The following is a 20,254-nucleotide window of genomic DNA, read 5'->3' on the forward strand; positions in this document are numbered from 1 at the left end:
TTTTTTTTTTCTTACGTTTTCAAAAAAAAAAAAGTGCTTTGCAGTATATACTTAGTCCCTGCTTTGACGTTGTATCACACATACGTTTTAAAAACATCCATTTTGTGAAGACGTATACGGAACCTAAAAAAAAAAAAATAACGTTTAGGTAACGTTCGGAAAACGTCATATGTGTTTGCTAGATTAGTACGGATATGGTGTCGAGTTGACCAAAAGATCTCGTCGTCGCGGGGATATATTATACATGTATTCAGATAAAGTACGTCTGGCTTGCACGGAATCGATCCCCTCCTATGTCTACGGATCGAGCTACAAGGATGGATGTAAAAGTCAGAAGATGATTAAAAAAAGAAAAAATCCTCCGGACAGACGGATTAATATTTCTGCCCTGGTTTTCAGTTGACCTCAAATTGATAGGGGTTATGTCTTTATTGAGTCCCCTCCTTGCTCTGTCATGGTATTGGTGGTGCATACCAAGCACCAAGCTCCGTGGAGCTCCTCTGCGATTTGAAGCCCAGACTTGGTACGGTACCAGCAAAGAGTACACTAGTGATCTGGGTACCAGCGTTGCGTTGGACAGGTGCACATGGTTTACTCGGTCGGTGTCTGCTTTTTCGTGGTGCACTTGCCCGCACCAGGGAGGTGGAAGAGAGCTCGCTCTTCCACCTTGCACCGTGTCAAACTTGTTTACGACGTGTAACCAGAGTACACGACGCGACAATCACGAGCGAGCGAGCGTCCTACCTAGATGTTGTGCGCATGCGCAAGAAACCTTGCACTCTCGACGTGCCTCCAAAACATGGCTGCTCTCAGGGCTCCGGAGGATATCTGCTAGCAGCGCGTTCACTGAGCTACACTTGTACGTCGGAATATCTCCAGTTTGAGCTATTTTCTCCACAGTTTTTGTCACTTGCACAATCCACTGAGCTGAGTAGCTGAGACACGCGTACTTTACATCCTTTGCTTCGTTTCGGCCGAGGTAATTATCTACTTTAAGCGAGATTTCTAGAGCTCCTGCCTAACGTGTGTTTTGCCTTTACTTTTTTAGTCGGTTCATGTCTACCTCGCCAGCTTCTCGACTCGACTAGTAACGTTAATAGGGATCGAGCTCTGTGACTGTGGCTGTGCTAAATTACTTTAATAGTCACCACCGTAGAACTGCTCGACTGGGGTTAAAAGCTGGTCCTGAATATAAGTCATTAGTTTACTTTTTATGCGTACTAACTTTACTGAAATGTACTTTTTTTAATCCAACAAGGATGTTGGACAGTAGCCTACCTGTTCATTGATCAAAAATTCCGTCTCAAGCGCAAGCCAGATGCCCAAGGCAAATATGGTTGGACCTACTACTACTAGTATGGTTGGGTGTTCATAATACTGGACACCTAACGTTTTTCTATCAATAGAAACGTGAAAAATCTCACAATTTGCCTGAAATTTTACTCACGTGTGGAGAAAATACTCCGAATTCACAAGCGCGCACTGAAAATGCGATCTGAGGTACGCGCTCTTAGATGGCGGCTTCGAACGCGTGGGGTGTCATTTTTTCCGCACTCAGTTACCCTGCTCATTTCAGCCGACCACCCTGATAATACGTTTAAAGGGCACTTAAATGCGTTTTTTCGACAGGCCGCTGTTTTTTTCTAGCCATCATTTTTTCCCCAATAATATTTGAATATATTTTGAATCCTTCGATATTACTTTTGAAGGACTGTTTGATGAATTTGACTTGATTTTCATTAGGAAACTTTTCATCGTAATTGAAATAAATTAGATGAGTCGGTTTGTTTTTTCACATTCATTTCTCGCTTCTGCATCAACTCGTACGGTCGTAGCGCGCGGGCGACAAAATGTTTATGTCATGTGTATACATGTGTAACGTGTGTGCACGATCGTACAAGCGGCGGTGACAATTTTGCGGTCAAAATCGTCAAATTTATTACGGAAGGATACTCTACATCTAACAACGAGTCAGCAAAGGTAGGCCTGGTTATATGTAGTTACACGATAAACCTTATTCGATTTTGCTAAATTTCAGTAATTTAGAGGGAATACTTAGTTGTTTTCGCCACATTTTACTCGGTAGCGTAGCCCAGTGAAGAATCGAACACCGTTGCGCGTAGTCCCATGCGTACATTTTCTTTCTGTACGCGCAATGCCATTATAATGCGCGGTCGGTCATTATGGACCCGGTCGGTGGGTTGAACACCTACCATACTAGTTAACCCTACTCATCGACCGCCTAATGTTTATTTGCTTGATAAGAATATTTAACACTGAAATTCACATAAAAAACTTGACCTACATGATTGAGAAAATCCAGCTCTATCAAATGCCGTTGTTCCCTTTTCGATTCGAAGTTTCAGTGCAAAAATATCGCCGACGAACTTGCGTGGCCTCGTTTCAGCTCCCCGCGGTAACTGCTGGAGTGTAATAGTGTAAATTAACCAGTAACAGCTCCCGGACGACTTGCAAAGTTGCATGCAGTTTGTTGATGTAGACACGTGTAACTAACTATGTCAATACATTGCGATGGTTGCAGCTCTTTCGATCATTCATCGTTCAAATGCGACCAAACGTTGAATATCATATTTTGCTAAATGAATGTAAAACAGAGTGGTCCTGTATAGAAGTTGTGTCCCACCTTTTATTATGACCTCTTTGATTATTTGATTATATTTCAGCCATTTCAAAACCAATTTTCATCAAATAATCGTTGAATTCCTCGTAGAATTCTATGCTCTTTCATGTTTCAGATGGGGTTTTGGACAGTTATCTCTCAAAAAAGTTGGAAACCTGAAGCCCCATCTCAACCAGCACTACCGGTATATCATCCTTTTAATATTCACAGTGGGTCCCACAAGGATTTGGCTCATTATTTAGTTCCTCACTATGTGGTGCACTTTTCTCTTACAGCAAATGTACAAAACTGCAATGGTCAGGGAGAGAACTTCAAACCACTGATACCGTCACCATGGCTACTGCATCATCAGTGACTCCAGAGAGCCTGCGCAAGCGGTTTGGAGGGCTGACTAACACACAGGACAGCATCCAGACCCTGTCATACTGGATCATCCATCATAAAAACCACTATAGGCAAATTGTGGATTCTTGGCTGGATGTCATAAAAGAGTGTAAGTCCTATTTTTCTATTATTCAATGAAAATCCCCCTCCCCCTGGAAAAATGTACAAATCTCAAGTATCTTGTGGTTAGGTGACTAAGAGTTAAATGTTATGTCTGAAATAGGTTGAATACTGACCTGTTTCACATCTTCTTCTTTTTTTTTCTTTTTTTTTCTTTTTTTTTTAATTCCAGACTTGTGTTTACAAGTGTGTTTTAATGGTAGGATCAAACAGCCATTGTGTACAAAACTGAAAAATCAAGTTCTGTTTGTTTGTTTGTTTGTTGTTGTTGTTTTTTTTATGTACCTACACCATGAAGTGTCGTCGGAGGCACTACGTTTTCAGGTAGTCTGTCCATCCTTCTGTCCTTCCATCCGTCTGTAATCAGTTTTGTGGAAAGCCTAACATAAAGACTGCTTTAGGTATCCTAATGAAACTTTGCATCAATATGTTTAGTGGACAAAGTTTTCCCTATCAACTTTTGGGTACACATGCTCAAGGTCACTATTTCCCCATTATTTCAGCAATGCCTGACGGTATTTTCTTGAAACTTGGTAAAGGTTATCTCTTTCTTTCGTGCCATGGGATCAAAGGTCAAGTGAAAATGCTAAAATTTCACTTTTTTCTCCCTATAAGAAATTATTCAAGGTACATGTCTCTTCATGAAACTTAGTGCTTAGCATACTGTCTGACAGTGGTTATCTTAAAATGAATAATGGGGTCAAAGTTCATGGGTCAAAAGATCAGGTTAAAATACTTAAAGGACAAGTCCACCTTCATATACATAAAGATTGAGAGAATGCAGCAATATTAGTAGAACACATCGGTGAAAGTTTGAGGAAAATTGGACAATCCGTTCAAAAGTTACGAATATTTTAAGTATCTGCGCAGTTACTGCTGGAAGAGAAGACTACTACAGTGTATGATGTCACATGCGTACAACTATATAAGGAAAATAGAAAGAGAATTTCACAAAACTTTACTTTTTGAATAAAGTGCACAGTTCTTCAACTCGCTACTGATTATGTTAAGGGTAATATTATTCCCCCTGCCTTCTGAAAGAGAGAAGTCGAGTGTTCTTTTGTTATGCGAGAAAAATGGAAATGTGTTGAATTTTCTTTATGAATTCTTTCTCTATATCGTTGTACTCATGTGACATCACAAGCTATAGTAGTCTTTTCATCCAGCCGTGACTGAGCAGAAACTTCAGAAATTCATAACTTTTTAACGGATTGTCCGATTTTGCTCGAACTCTCACTGATGTGTTCTACTAATACTGCATTCACTCAACCCACATGTCTATGAAGGTGAACTTGTCCTTTAATTCTATTTAATGCTGAAATAACACTGTTTCTCCATACCTTGGAGATCACTCAATGCATAAACTTAATCAAACTACAGTGTGGGTAAAATGCATTACCAACACTTTGATTCTTTAAAGAATCATTGTGCAGGTAATGCACAAAATAGCGAAAGATTTGGCAATCGGGTCAAAGGTCAAGTGAAAATGCTTAAGTGTCACAATGTTTTTTCCATGTTTTGAATACAGCTCAAAGTATTGTCATGAAAATGGATGTTCCCAGTTACTGATTATTTGAAGAATTGTGGGGCATGGGGTCAAAGGGCAAGGGTCGAAGGTTGAAAAATGTTCAAATTCCCAAACGCTCGTTCTCTTCAACAATTTAACCATTCATCCAAGTGAAACATAGTTCAAGGAAAGTAAACACCCAATACATTTGTAACAAACATGAAATTTCAATTTTTTGCCAATATGTGATGCTCATGTCACATTGTTGAGATAAACTTGAGACTTATTGGGGGAACCATGTGAGCAGAGGCATACAGCTTGTACTAGTCGCCAAAGCAACATTTTTATATCGAAGTTTGTTTTAAGATTGTTCACAGCAAAGATGGATAAAAAGGTTTAGGCCAATTCCGCAGTTAGGAGGTACATGACATGGATAAAAGAAATGTGGCTCTTTATCTCAATCTTTAATTTAGGTAAATATGATTAATGCCATGGATGTTCACCAATCATTAAGGTCTTACAAATTCATTATTTTTCCAATTCATTGATTTTGCGAGATTTAAAACCATCATTTACAACGTACATGTGGGACTGGGGACACTTAAATTCACTTTTAAAAAAATTACAGTGGGTTCCTTTGATATTTTTCCTCAAAGAATACAGAATTGCCTGTTAAATCTTTTTTGTTCGAATATTCCTATGCAAAGAGACATCACATACTCTATGAGATCTTTAAATTATGTGTATCGAGCTTGTGAACTTGAAGACGCAGCACTGGCATTTTACACCACAGTGCAGGCTATTTAGAGCAGAAAATTACTGAGGTGCTGGTGTAACATAATCATCAATCTAATGCCAATCTTTCTTTTGTTCCCTTGTATAGGGTTTGATGTCTGTAAAATCATTTCTAGACTGTCTGGAAAGATACTGGTATGGTTTAAACTTAATTGTCATTACTACAGTTGAGAACCAGGCACACTTGCAGAATGGATGGACTTGGAGGGGAAAAAATCAACAACAACAACAAAACCTCATGGCTTCTAACTCAAATTTCATGATAGTCTCAACTCTTTGCGAGGACCTTTTCTTTGTAAAACCTTATCTATAGCAGAAAATGGGTACAAATGTAACTAGATGAAAATCCCTCTTATGTACCTCAGTTTCCATTTGATTATGCTTGGGACTCCTCCAGCATGAAGTAGGATATTGTCATGTTCTAATTCCACCTACATTTTTGCACAGACCTGTAAATCATTTCATGTCATGGGTTTTTTTTTCTTTGGGAAATCTAGAGGACTACCATGATTTTTTTTTTTTCTTTTAGATTTGTAAAATATATTTTCAGTGAGATTTTTGTCTGGTTCAAAAATTGTCTTATCATTTACTCTTTGGATAGTTCATGCCAACCAATTCAAATGACTCAATGCCATCCTGAAGAAGTCAGTTAAATGCAAAATACAATTTATTGCCATTTCGTCAGCCAATGTCGTGTTATATATTGTCTTTACCATAATAATATATATGCAAAAACTATATTGATCATACCATTAGAGCTTTGAGGAAATCCAGCTATTAAAAAATTTCCATGCATAATCACTCATTGTAATGATTTGTCCTTGATGCATTATCATAAAGCTTCATTTAAAGTTAGGGAGAGACATGATATGCATTTGACTCTGAGAATAATTGCATAATATCATCATGTGAATATTTTCTGATATGTTATTGTTTGCCAATCAAAAATGATAACTCCTTCATACAGGGTTACCGCGTTACCGACAGAAATTGCTTCAATATACACTGTCACAAGAAATATTTATAACAGCAGGGGACAGTATGCCATTTAGAGTTTGAAGTCACAAAGCACAGTCTTTTTGAATGTCCACTTGGTAACTGAACTTGCTTTGTCAGCTTATCACTCAGTTCTCATGATTTGGCTTCCTTTCCACCAAATTATCAACTCTTGGTTATCAGTTTGGCGATAGAAAGATTTCTTGAGCCATAAATGAGTGAGTTTGATATAAAAGTCATTCTTAGCATAAAAAAGGAAAAATAATTTGAAAGTGAATTGAAATAGCCAACTCACTAACCAGAGGGTGTATGATAGTTATGCAAAGAAGTATAATTCCTTTTTAGTAGTGAATTATCTCGTTAGTATTTTTGAGGGCTTATTTTGGAAATTTGTATTGTGTTTGTTTAGGCTGATATATTTTTCATGGCTTTTGCCCATACAGTGTATTGAAGTGCTTTTCATGTACCGGTACCAGTAGTCCATCCAGATTATATTTCACAAGAATGACCCACATGTTTGGAATGGTAGTCATGTTGTGATTTCTCTAGATAAATTTTGATCATGTCATTTTGTTTTGTTTTGTTTTTCCATTTGCAGCATCTTCTTCTTCCAACAAGCTCACCCTCCTGTATCTTGTCAATGATGTGATCCAGAACAGCAAACGGAAAGGGACCACTGTCTTCGTGGATGCCTTTAAGAATGTTCTCGAAGAAGCAGCTTCAATTTGCAAGTAAGTCCCTGAAATTAAGGTTCTTTGAAAAATTCTTGGTAATCATTTTAGTCAAAATCTAGTTTTGCTTGAGGTCTCAGGACCAAAATGACTGACAAAGAAAGTCAACTCCATTGTTAGCGTCTTCTGAATTGAACTTTGTAATTACCCTGTGCAATGGACATAGATTGTTTTGTTTTGTTTTGTTTTTTGGGGGGGGGGGTTCTGTTGCATTTAGATTGTTCAGAGAGAAAATAGAAAATTCATCATTTTCAGATTTGAAGCAGTGGTATATTGTCCAACCAATATATATCCAATATGCCAGTCACTTTGAAAAGTTTTATAAAATTTCACAACATTTACTGGTACAGTGTGACAGAGCTCACATTATGTGAATTATGATTTTGATCTTCATTTCAGGTTTATTGAAGCTGCATAAAAGTATACACACAGGCAAGATTCCTTTTCAGACACATTGATATGTTATTTTATTCTTTGTATCATAGCAGAGCAGGTATAAGGCACTGATGATAAGAAGTACAGGGTCACTGTGTTGGGGTACCACTTTGAATGGAATGGTAGTAGTAGAAACAAGGAAGAAACACAATGAGGAAGTATTGTGTAAATCTAAGATCTACTCCTCAAAGTAAAGTATCTGCCTGTTTTCAATGTTAGCTCTGTCTCAGAGAAATCAGTATTTGATACTTGAAGTAGTCTTTGACTAAGAGCAAAATGTATTCAGGTCTGGAGCAAGTTTCAAGTTAGATTTCTGGCAGTATTGATAACTGTGAATCAGGATACCAGGCAGATGTACAAATTCACATTTATCTAAATGTTGTGATATTTTCTTAGGGAAGATGCCATCAAGAAGAACGTCTTACGACTCTTCAAAATCTGGGGAGAAAGAAAAGTGTACGATGTTGACTTTTGTGACAAGCTTAATGCAGCAACAGGTAAGCAACTGGTTCAGCCTTGTTTCTTCAGTGGCTTCACTGTGTGATAGAAATTCTTGTGCTTCACATCATGGGGCACAACCCATATCTAGGGCTTCAGTGTGGTCTTGGACAGAAGTAAACAGGCATGCGGTACTCAACTGTAAATTATCATGAGTTTTTCTGATTTGTGTTATTCACTCTTTCCCTCTGCAGATTCAACAGTTCTTTTCCCTGTCCTTTCATGCAGTACTTTATATAATATGTCAATGTAGAAGCTAGTCAAAGCCTTTCCGTGCATGAGGTGGGTTTGCTATTAACCAAAATGAAAAACATAGCAGTCTGATAAAAGATTCAACCTAACTAACAAAAGCAGCAGTTTATAGCTTACCATACCTCACCATTTCTTACAGATCTATGAGTAGCTACCAGATGTCTTCATGTACAATGTATACATTTGCACTTTGAAGTCTGAGAGAGTGTATGTGTTGCTTGCCCATGTTTGCAAAGAATGTTCATGTCTTGTTAATAAGCAGTACTGCCTTTTGAAATTCTAGTCCAGGAACATGAACTGCACTGTGGTACAAGTTATAAGCAAATCAGTTGGCTTTGTTTATATTCCATTTTAGACAGTTTCATGGTACACATGTAAGTATTTATATGTTCAATGTATGTATCCTTCTGTGACAGTACCCATAATATGTATATACCCTTCTGTCACATGACTTGCCTGACTCACTGGCTCTTGTCAGAGTAAGGACAATAAATTGTTTGGAGTAAAAATATTACTTGTTGTACACCTTTTCTCCATTAAAAAACAAGAAAATAATATTGCATTCTCGTGTGGTAGATGTTCACATGTAATATATCTTCATTCACAATGCTGTAGATGTGTGCTCTACAAATCTGTCGCTGTATGAGCATGAGCAAGAGAATTAAGAAGCAAGATGGTTTGCATAGTTAATGTTTTCATATATCAAATCTTATATGTATATGGGATTTTTTTTAAAGAGAAATTCATACATGCACATATCACAATTTGCCCTCTGGAGTTTGCACCTTGTGATTTTTTTTTTTTTTTTTTTTGCTTTCTTGTTTCTTTAATGAAAGCACCAGTAAGTACTTCCAATGCCTTCATAATGTACATGTTTCTCTCTCTTTTTCCTAGCTGTTTCCAAGAAACCTCCAAAGCCAAAGGTGGATGCAAAATTCCTTGAAGAATTTCAGGTATGAACTACTACATTGTATGACTAATGTGAACATCATGGTATATTTTATGGTGTTTTTACATTCATGGATTTCACAATTGGACTGATAGTCTCGAATTGAACAATTTGAAAAGATATTTCCACCCATAACACAAATGACCTGTACATTGTCTCCATGGTAGGAAAACTCTTCAATTTTCTTGAAGAAACAAAATGAGCCCAACATAAGGTGCAGTTTACTGGTTCTGTCACCTGTACATTATTAGTTTCCCATATTTACGCCCTGCATTTTCCCTACTTCTTGGTTTCTACATATCAAAGTACCTAACATTTGTATGTTAACAATAACTGATCCCCAAGATATTTCCCATTCTAGGCATTATGTACACTTCCCATGGCATTCTAGCCTTGTATTGTGCTTCAATCAATGTAACCAATGCTATAAAAAGCTAACTCATACCATAATCCAGTATGCAGAAGGGAATTTCCTTCGTCATATGCATCAATTCCCCTGAAAGATTATTCTCACCCCCAATCAAGTTCAGTTCCTGTGTTGCATTTATTCATACCTGTGTCTTGTTACGCATTAATCCTGTATTGTTTTTCTCAGATAGCTGACAAATGTTTGGCATGGGACTCTCAAATATGTAATTTCTGTCACATATTTTTGTGTACTATGTTGTTTACCTCATTCCTTGGGCTTCATTTGTCCGTTACACCTCCCAGCCGGAGGAGGTGCCAGACGCCATTGAGGAAATCACAACTTTCCAGGATGAAGTAGAGTTCAAGTTCAAACAGCTGTCCAACATGAATCTCGATGTCACCAGTGTGGACACGATATCGCAGCTGAAAGGTATGCCTATGATTGTGTAACTACTGTAAAAGTGGAGCCTTTCGCATGAGTAATCTTTCGTGCTCGGTCAGGTGAGGTGAATTCAATATTTTTTATATCGTGGACAGTCACAACAATTGAGTGAGCACTTCAAACAGCTCACCACTGCAATGGCAGTTAAGAGTTTTGGCAGCATATACAGTGCTCACTTGTTAACTGGGAACCACTTTAGCGAGAACCCCGCCTAAGTGCAACAAAACTTCATGTACCAGTAACAAATTTTTCATGTGTTGTTTCCACCACTTAATCAAAACCATGAACCACTTTATCGGGGAAAATTTGGCTGAAGCACTTCCATTGTTGGCCATTAATGTCTATATAATAGATTATGCATTGACTGTAGTCTAAACATTTTTGCTGTTTCCCAATAGATTATGCCGACTGTAGTCTAAACATTTGCTGTTAGGCAGTGTGACGTAGCACAGAGGTCGTCAGCTTACTGCTCGTGCGCTTACTCTGTACGCCTTCAGTGTGATAAGGAGAGTCGCCATCCCCGCTTGCGGTTCATGCTCTCCCTGTTCATGCATAGTATGTGTGTGTGTGTGTGTGCTTGTTTGTGACAAGAGAGCATGAATTTGAGAAAAATGTGTTCATACGATTATCGCAATGAGTGTCGTCATATTGTGCATATTGTTAACATGTTACAACAGCGTGTGGAAGTTAGCATAGCTGTCTCTTTCTATGCATTAATAGGATAGGCATCGTGACTTTATGTACTTTGAACTCCAAGAAAAGAGTTATTTTGTGGATCAAATAAATGAAGGTTTGTTCCAATGAAGCATTTGCCAAAATTATGAGACTGCTATGTCTTTTCTTATTGCCGTTTTGTGTCTGTGTGACGTAGCATGTGTGTTCCTGTTGCTGTGCTTATTGGCGGGTTTGATAACTGTGCATGATTTAGTGTAATGCCCACATACTGTGCTTCATGTTGTGATGTTTGCACGGGCCAATATCAACCACCGCTTAAGCTGGAGCACTGCTGAAATGGGAGAAAAACTTTTCTCCCGACCCCTCCTCATTAAGCTATAATGGTGGATGACAGATCACCACACACTAACTTGCATTACCCTTTATGCGATGTGTTTCTCCATGAGGAAAACTTTGAGGTGTTGCCTGCATCACTGCGCATCACCTCTAATTTCTATCGTCCAGTGGAAACGCACCCCAAGTGCTTGTAGTTATGTTAGAATATGTATGGAAAATATGACTAATTCCTTCCCTCCTCCCTACTCCTCAACACAGACCGAGCGGGTGGGAAGCGCTTCTCCCAGCAGTTTGAGGATGCAGCTGACAGGCTGGAGGACTTTGTGACCGCCCTGGAGAAGGAGGTTGAGCTGAGGAAGCAGCTTGTGGACATGCTGGAGAAGAGTGAAATCTTCTACGAAGCTCAGATGGGGGAGGCCAAAATTGTTGCAAATGTGAGCCTTTATTTAGTTTGGTTCGACTAGATGTCTGTGCCCCTACCCCCAGAGAGTGCTGGGGGGCATTATGTTTTGGGGTTGTCTGTTTGGCCGGCTGGCCATCGTTCTGTCCATGCTTTCACTACCAATCTCATCAACAGGTGAAAGGAAAACAACAACAACAAACAAACAAATCTCCCATAAGTTCAAGTTGAAATATGGTTTACGGTCATATAATTTGGCTAGAATGAAAGATATAAAAACTCACTTTTATTGTTGAAATGACACTGTAAGCACAGAAGTCCAGTTCATTAGTTATTGAAATTTAACTGGGAAATAAAGAAGAAAAAAAATATATATATATATTATTTTAACCACGAGTTACTGCTTGGAATATGTGATGGGAATGTAATTTTGTGAAAAGGATAGGAATTGATTTAAATTTATATTTGTCATGCAAAGGGCTCCAAGGGAAGTCCTCAAAGTCCATGATTGATGGACTGTACCTAAATGGGCCATACCTTTAGGTTGTATGTAGTGGTCAGCTGACTGCATACTGCAGTTAGAATTGTCTCTTAACACTTGTTTCCATTGCATACATAATTTTCAGATTATCAATATGTATTGTAGAGCACTCTTGTTGACAGTATAGATGCGTAATAACATGCAGATTTCTTGCTCACTGTGCTGTATAATCTCCTAGGACTGGGATTTGTTTTTTCAAGTGGATCTGCTGTCAAATGCTAAATCTGCAAAGATTTTCTGATAGTGCAATGTGTTTATTCATGCAAGCATGTACAAGTATGTCACCTACATGTATCCTACTGTTTAATTGTTTTCACAAACTCTCTCAGCTTTTAAATTTCTGTGCAATTCCTTTCATTTTCCATCACAGGCTTACAAGAACTTTGGCACGCGAGTAACAAGCCTCAAGAAAAGGCTCGACGACTACAAGAAGGTCCTCCCAGAGATGGATTTGAGTCCACTTCCATCGCCCTCTTCTGATGCCCCCTCTCCAGGTATGGAAGAAGTTTTAGCTGGAATATCAATATCCCAGTGCAATATGAAAGCACTAAAAGATTGATTCATCTTGTGTTACTTCCTTGAAGCCTTAAGAGTACATCAGCATAAGCCTTCTTGTAAGGTTGTTAATGATTAATCAGAACTAGAAGCAATAATTGCAAGTAGTTATAATGAAGAGCAGTTTTATCGCTGTTTTGATGACTTGCTGCAATGAATGACTTGTACAATATTTCTGACAAGTTTGCATTTCTTCACAACTTTGTTTTATTCAGAAGTGTTGAACATGTTTGTGTGTGTTTGTTTGTTTTTGCTTTTGTTTTTGTTTTTTAAGGCCTGGCAGTCTTTCACCTCTATTGGTCATCATTTAAAAAAAGATGTGCTTGCTGACTGCTTTTTAATTTCATTCCCTCCTCAAAAACAAAAACAAAAACAAACAAACAAACATTGCAGGGTGCTCCAAACCCACTTGTTTGCTTGCCCCGGGCAAGTGAAACTACCGACAGGCAAGTATGGGAAATTAGGCACTTGGCTGTTTAAAGTATGGGGCCTTAGCTCAAAAGACCATTGTGTTTAGAATATCATCTGTTAATGCCCTGCATTCTACTCTTCGAAACGTTTGTTAATCTCTCTTGGCGTCTTGGTTTCTCAGGGGCCACCCCACCACAGGAAGCTGACGGTGTCAACAGAGAACTAGAGGACATGGAGCTCTCTGAAGAAGAGGAGGCTGGGGGACAAGGGAAAATCATTGGTAAAAAGAAAATCTTTAGCTGAGAATCAACTTCAGAGAAATTGCTGTTTTAACCCTAACCAGGCCGGGCTTTTTTGGGTGTTCTGTGGCCGGGGAGGGGTTGATTCAACCCCCCCCCCGAGATCTCGGCCGTCGCTCGCGCAATCACCATGAAAATTGGCACATACATTACCTGTTGCGTAATCTACCAAACTATTAAAAAAAAAATGGAAATTTTCATCATAATGATTAATTATGTTAATATATGCGTAAAATAATACTTTTTGCTCTAAATCAGAAATTAAAGCTCCTAGAATCCTAATTTTTGGTGATAACATTCTTTGTAGCATTCCTAACAATGTACATGAAAAAAAAATCTGGTATCAAAATCAATTTCTTATGTATTTTATTGTTTTATGAATTTCTTAAGTATTTCTTTGTTTTTTCGACCATTTGTTTCATCTTTTTTATTTCTCAAAATTTATGACAGAACCTATTTCAAGCATAGTTATGCTAAAATTAATTAGTTTCAGCCTCTGAAAGTGAAAATAATCATATCTTTATGAATAAGAAGAGAAAACTCCATTTGCATAGACTTTATACACAAAATCACATTTTTGAGCCATTTTCGGTCTGACAGGCATGTATAAAAGGTCGCGCAGCGTCGTAATGGTATGCGCGATTTACGCGAAAATGGTGTCAAAAGATGCGCAAGACTTGAAAGTAAAAAGTCAGCGAACGGCGCGGTCAAAAAATTTCGCGCGGCGGAGTAGTCGCGAAAAATGTCGAGGGGGGGTTGATTCAACCCCCCCCCCGGCCTTTTTAGGGTTAAGACATACTCATAAACTAGGGGACATTTCATGAAGTGATTTGTAAAATATTTTTGTCTGACAAACTCTTATAAGCTAATGTAATCCTTGCATCTGATTGGCTGAGAGGAAATTTGTCAGAAAAAAATATCCGACAAAACGCTTCATGAAATGCCCCCAGAGCTGCCAGCTGGTATTTTTTCTTCAACTGAATTAAGACAATATATCTTCAAAATTTAAACCTTTTTTTTTTTGTAAAGATATTAATTTTTGTGATTTGTCATGTGTAGTTTTCTGATTTTTTTAACAAAAAAGAAAATAACAATAATAATTTCCTGCAAAGTATGTTTCTTCATCTGCAGAAGTTGGCAACCAAGATAGAGATTTCGTACAGAGCAATCCTAAACCTCATCATGGGCAAATTTACTCTTGACATAAGCCCAACGTTGTTTCGGGAGGAGGGGGCATTGTAAATGGAATGGCTTTCAGAACTTAAATATAGACAACATGTGGTCACAGTCTTTCCTATGTGCAAAGTGAATGTTGCTTGACCCTGTTAAAATCATTTTGCACCAAGAGAGATGACGTGCTGTACTCTAAGTAGCATCATTTGTGTTTGTAACCCGCATTGATATGTCTATAAAAAGCTTTAGCTCAGCCTTCATACTTTAGCTGGTGCAAGTTTTTGTTTAGATGCCAATTTGCAAGGAGGATACTGGCCCATGCTTTGAAATTACTTAGTTAAGATTTGTTTTTAATTACTTATTATTAATTTTTACTTATTGATTAATTTTTTTTTTTCATTTGATTTATTTTTTGCTTTGCTTTGCTTTGCTTTGCTTTTTCTGTTCCTAAACTTGAGGCAAGACATCCTTTTATGACAGTGTTTGTAGTCATTGATTTGATATGTGACCTGTATCAATTTTCCAGCTGCTGTTCCAACAAAGTCAACGAGGCATTCACAGGCTCTGGGGAAGAAAACTTCTTTGAATTCAAGTAAGTCCAGCCAAGTGACTATTTTTATGCCTCTACCACAAAGTGTTGCCGGAGGCATTATTTTTCAATTGATTTCTTGTTTCGAATTCAATGGGCTTGATCCATGTTCTATTTTAAAGAAAGCTGATCAATGCCATGCATTTTTATTTTTATTTTAATATCCTAACTTTAGAAAGGGAAAATGTCTTGGTCAGTTGAAGCAAAATTTGTCATTGACTATGTGATGTTAACTGTTAATTTATGTAAACTGCATGTATGTACTTATGTATGTAACATATATGACGTGATATTCACAGGAACAGTTGTTGAAAGTTTGTGTGTCCCCTTTAGAACCCTTGAAAATTAGATTCTTATCATAAAGTGACATATTGCAGAGGTAGGTAAAAAATAGATCTTTCCCCTTGATAATAAAACTAGGAGCTCCTTTATGATGGGTACAGCAATGCAGAAGATTTCCAGTGAATGTATTCAGATTCTGAAAGAAAAAACCAACCTCTATTCTTTGTACAAAAGGGGAGCATATTCTTGAGTGACATGGGGTTAGTTTTTCTGTTGATATAGATATTCTGAAAATGGCAGACATATTGAGCACTTTCATTGGCTTTGTTTGTTTTTTCGTATTTTTGCAGGAGCCATGTCGAAAGCAACCAAAAGGCATGCCGTGGCAGATAGGGCAGCCCCTGGTCAGAAGATATCAGTCATAGCCAGCAGTCCCACTTTTGCTACAGCTCCCACGTCTGTTGGGGAAAAGATACCTTCCCTGTCTCCAAATGTACCTGTTCAGACTCCTTACAGTAGCTCCTTTGACTTCCAACCTGCCTCCCAAGGTCAAAATGTTGTGACAAGTCAGGCACCTCAAGCCAGTCAGCAGGTGTACACGCCAAGTATGACCCCAGGCTACACCCCTCAGGTCTCCACATCCTACCAGCCTCCGACTACAGGTGCCTACGACCCTACTGCTGGGATGACCTACACTCCTGTGGCCTCAGCTGTTTACAATCCTACATCAACCACAACCTTCAACAGTGCAGATTCGACCGGATACAGCTCAACAACAAGTGCTTACACACCGCCAGCAACGCAGTACAACCCTGGGGTGACGGATGCATACATGCCATCTGCACCAGCGGAGTCGACCACTTTTGTGTCTGCTGCTTCTACCGTTTCATCAGTATTTGCTCCTACAGGTGCACCAAGCGTTACTACTTATGCACCTACGGCACCTGACGTGACACCACAATATACCCCAACAGTGTCATCTGTTCCACCAGCATACACCCCAACAGAGTCCACAGCTGTGCCACCATATACTCCAACTGCACCAGCTGTGGCACCAGTGTATCCTACAACGGGCTCATCAGTGTCGACCGCATACACACCTGCAGTATCAACAACATATAATCCAGCAGCTCCCAGCCAATATAATCCCGGAACAGCAACTAATTATGACCCATCTTCACCATCCACATATAATCCAGTGACTGCTTCTACTTACAACACTGGAAACTCAGCAACATACGCATCGTCTGCAAATCCATCATATAGCCAAACAGAGTCTACAAACTACAATCCTGTGGCATCCCCTGCATACACCCCTCCTGTTACTTCTGCTGGAAGCTCTACGTCATATTCCTCTCCAACAGTTTCATCGTACGAAACTACAGAAACATCATCAATGTACAACCCTTTATACTCTGCGCCCTACAACCCCACACCCACCACAAATGTATTGCAACCCCAACCCACAACATATTCGAATACATATGGTGGTGCAGACTCAACACAAAATGCATATGAGCCCTTGGGTGATGGGTTTGATTACAGGAATACACAGAAACCGCCTGCATCTGAGTTCAAATTTGGCCAGCCACAAGATGAAGAAGTGATACGCTCAGGAACACCATTACGGGATGAGAACTCGCCACAGGAAGAGTCACATACGGGAGTTGAACCAGCAGGAGGCATGGCATCATTGACACCTACCCCATCAGAGCCACCTCCACTTCCTTCGGCAGTACCACCAGTGTTGCCAGTAGACATGCCTCCAGAAGAACCCAGAATCATGGGCTCCAATTTTCTGCAGAATGCTGCCCCATCTCTTGCAGCCAACCCAATGCAGTTTCTCACCAAGCTGATAAGCAGTAGGAACGTCCCAGGAGAACCTCCCAGATTGTCCAATTTCTTTAGCAACCTTGGTACTGTTGCACCAGCACCAGGGATTGCTATGGAATCTGACAGTGAAAGGGATGTGGAATCGCCCCCGCCACCTCCCCCACCAGTAAAGAAGGCACTGCCAAGAATTTTAGTGGATGATAAGACTCCAGGGAAGCGTGTTACTTCAACCAATGCCTTTGGTCGCAGGAGAGTTGAAGTTGACAGGCAGGATGAACCTGAGGAGGAGGACGAGATGGATGTGGACCCGGAGGTTCAGGAGAAACTTCAGAAAGCTAACCAAGCATTTGGCATTGGACACCTAATGACACAGCTGGCTGGAAATCAAGAAGAAGAAGAGGAAGAGGAGGAGGAGGAGAGAGAGGATGGAGACATACCTGAGGAGGACGATGAGATGTTTTTAGGGACCAGTGTGTCACCAATTGCTTTAGCATCTGCTAAATCACCTTTTATGCCGTCAAATGCCCAAACTGCAATGGTTTCCATTAAGCATTCTGAGCCACATGGAAAACCAGGTGGGTCAAGTACGAGAGTTGTGCCAAAGGTCTCATCAGCCCCGTGGATACCCATCAGCCGAAGCCCAGTAAGATTAGTGAAAGCAGATCTGGAATCAGGCACATCATCACCATCACCACCGCCACCTCCTCCTCCACCACCTCCTCCACCCCCACAGGCTGCTACACCTCTGCCAGTTGACGCACAGATGGTGACACCACTTCCTTTTGCAGCTATGCTGCCCCCTCCTCCACCTCCAGCTGCAAAAGAGCCACCCCCACAACCGGAGCCGATACAGCAAAGAACCACATGTACCCCCTCGCCCATCAAAACAGTACCCTATACAAGACAGTTGTCAAATACTTCTGTAAGTAGTGATGAATTGTCCAGTGAGTCACAGCCAATAATGACTATCGGCAGTGGAAGTAGCCAATCGCATAATTTTAAAGTGGAGCCTGTACCTGTAGTTAATCAGCTGTCAACTCCATCCCCAAGGCCCCCTCCTGCTGCCCAACCAATTCGTTCAATCATCAGTGGTAAGCCCGTAGAAGGGCAGAGAATCAGTGTAGTAGGCCAACATTCATATGAACCCCCAAGTGGACCACAGCCGGTGCCAGTCCTCGGACAGTCACCAAGAGTCCGAGGGCGTTTCCCTGGGCCGCCACCTGGCCCCCCACCACCAACGGCCAGACAGCTCTCAGGGTCAGGCATCCGAGCTCCAGGCCCACCCCCGGGTCCTCCTCCAGTCAGTGCCAAAAGAATGCCCAGTCAGGATTCTTCGGAATCACTACCCCCCATTTCACCTCAGCAGTCATTACCTCCTCAACCAACAAGTCCTGTTCTGCAGCCTCCAAATCCTGTTTTGCAACCAACAAGTCCTGTTTTGCAACCTCCAAATCCTGTTCTGCAACCAACTAGTCCTGTTTTGCAACCTCCAAATCCTATTTTGCAACCCACAAGTCCTGTTTTGCAACCTCCAAATCCTCTTTTGCAACCAACAAGTCATGTTTTGCAACCTCCACATCCTGTTTTACAACCCCCAAGTCCTGTTTTGCAACCTCCAAATCCTGTTTTGCAACCAACAAGTCATGTTTTGCAACCTCCACATCCTGTTTTACAACCCCCAAGACCTGTTTTACAATCCCAACCATCCAACGTCACAAGCCCAATGCCACAGCATCAGCAGGACCCTATGACAGTCAACCGCATACCAACCCTGGTCTCACCCACAACTCTCGCTCCAAAGATGCATGTCAATCTGGCTCCAGAGCCAGTCCCACCTTTCCCACATTCAAACATTAAACCTCTGAAATCAATTCTCAAGCGATCGGAGCCAGCTCCCATTTCTGAACCACCCTCCCCAATCAGAAATATGGATATGTCAGTCTCCCATGATGCAATCCACAAGATTCCAGAGCAGCAAAACCTCATCACAATACCAGTTGTTGGCCGGTCCAGAGGAGTAGGAGGAGGTGATGAAGGTGACATGAACGAACAATTTCAGGAGAGGCGTCCTTTTCACAGCAACCATCCCAGGCCCTACAATGCAAATCGATACAATAGGAGCCCAAGCAGGGACCAAGAGGAGCCACAGTTTATCCAGATGGACTATGGGCATGGGAAGATACCTGCGAGTAACATGTCCATTCAGACTCTGAACCGAGAACGCCTCACATACCAAGAGAAATACAGGCCTGACCAGTTTCAGTCTGAGCAAAACTATGACGATAACCAGCCTCCACGGCGCTTTGATCATCACCATCGCTCCAATCAGGAGTTTCGGCATAGGGGGCGAGGTACTGGGCGCGGTGCCGGGCGTGGTGCCGGGCGTGGTGGCAGGCGTGGCCATTTCAGACCCAACTTTAGGGGTCACTCACCTCAATTTCGGCCCAGGCAAACTTTTTTTTACTAACAGTGAGGAATTTGGAGTTTATCTCCTTCCATTTGTTTCTAGTTTGTGTTTGTACAATATTTTGTCGAATATTAACACTACACATGTGTATCACATATATATTATGTACTTTGTTATTAAAGTACTTCAGTTACAGTTCATTTCAATGTTTTGCATCATGTTCGATACAGTGACAAGGATGAGTCTTCACAGTTGTTCACAATTATTACTTAGCCATCGCTGTATATTGTAACAAACATTGACCTTATAGAGAAAGATTCGAATGTTGAGTTTGTTATTGAAAAGTTCTGATGTTCCTCTTTGCCCATTATAATTATGTTTGATCTTCATTGAGAGTCTATTCCAGTTACAGGAACTGTATATATTACTATTCCAGTGACCAGTTTAACAGCTCTATAAGCAGAAAGAACAAAATTGGATTGAGTTAAATAACAACACAATTGTTGATCCTGCACAGTATCATTTGTTAGCAGATTTATGTGGCTGAACAAGAGTGATAGTACTGTCAGCACTGGTATCATGACTTATGCTGTCT

The 20,254-nt window shown here is 40.3% G+C and overlaps 1 protein-coding gene across 1 annotated transcript; it reads left to right on the forward strand.

The window, feature by feature from the left end:
* The first annotated feature begins 789 nt into the window (after positions 1-789).
* Positions 790-19,719, forward strand: LOC139741919 (uncharacterized). Its single transcript, XM_071652491.1, has 11 exons — positions 790-979; positions 2,917-3,134; positions 7,042-7,174; positions 8,006-8,106; positions 9,254-9,312; positions 10,020-10,146; positions 11,428-11,603; positions 12,481-12,604; positions 13,258-13,356; positions 15,075-15,140; positions 15,770-19,719. The coding sequence occupies exons 2-11, from the start codon at positions 2,975-2,977 to the stop codon at positions 19,717-19,719; spliced, it is 4,995 nt and encodes a 1,664-aa protein (XP_071508592.1). The 5' UTR covers positions 790-979; positions 2,917-2,974.
* Positions 19,720-20,254: the final 535 nt, after the last annotated feature.

The sequence above is a fragment of the Diadema antillarum genome, unplaced genomic scaffold (assembly GCF_040938485.1).
Source record: "Diadema antillarum isolate AM-2024a unplaced genomic scaffold, OU_Dant_1.0 seq00000962_RagTag, whole genome shotgun sequence".
Taxonomy (NCBI): Eukaryota; Metazoa; Echinodermata; class Echinoidea; order Diadematoida; family Diadematidae; genus Diadema; species Diadema antillarum.

What these genes read in the sequence shown, in the direction of transcription:
- LOC139741919 (XM_071652491.1), top strand. Translation starts at nt 2,975, where the DNA reads ATGGCTACTGCATCATCAGTGACTCCAGAGAGCCTGCGCAAGCGGTTT. An exon ending in GGGACAAGGGAAAATCATTG is followed by an intron (nt 13,357 to 15,074) that starts GTAAAAAGAAAA and finishes TCAATTTTCCAG; the next exon opens with CTGCTGTTCCAACAAAGTCA. An exon ending in GAAAACTTCTTTGAATTCAA is followed by an intron (nt 15,141 to 15,769) that starts GTAAGTCCAGCC and finishes GTATTTTTGCAG; the next exon opens with GAGCCATGTCGAAAGCAACC.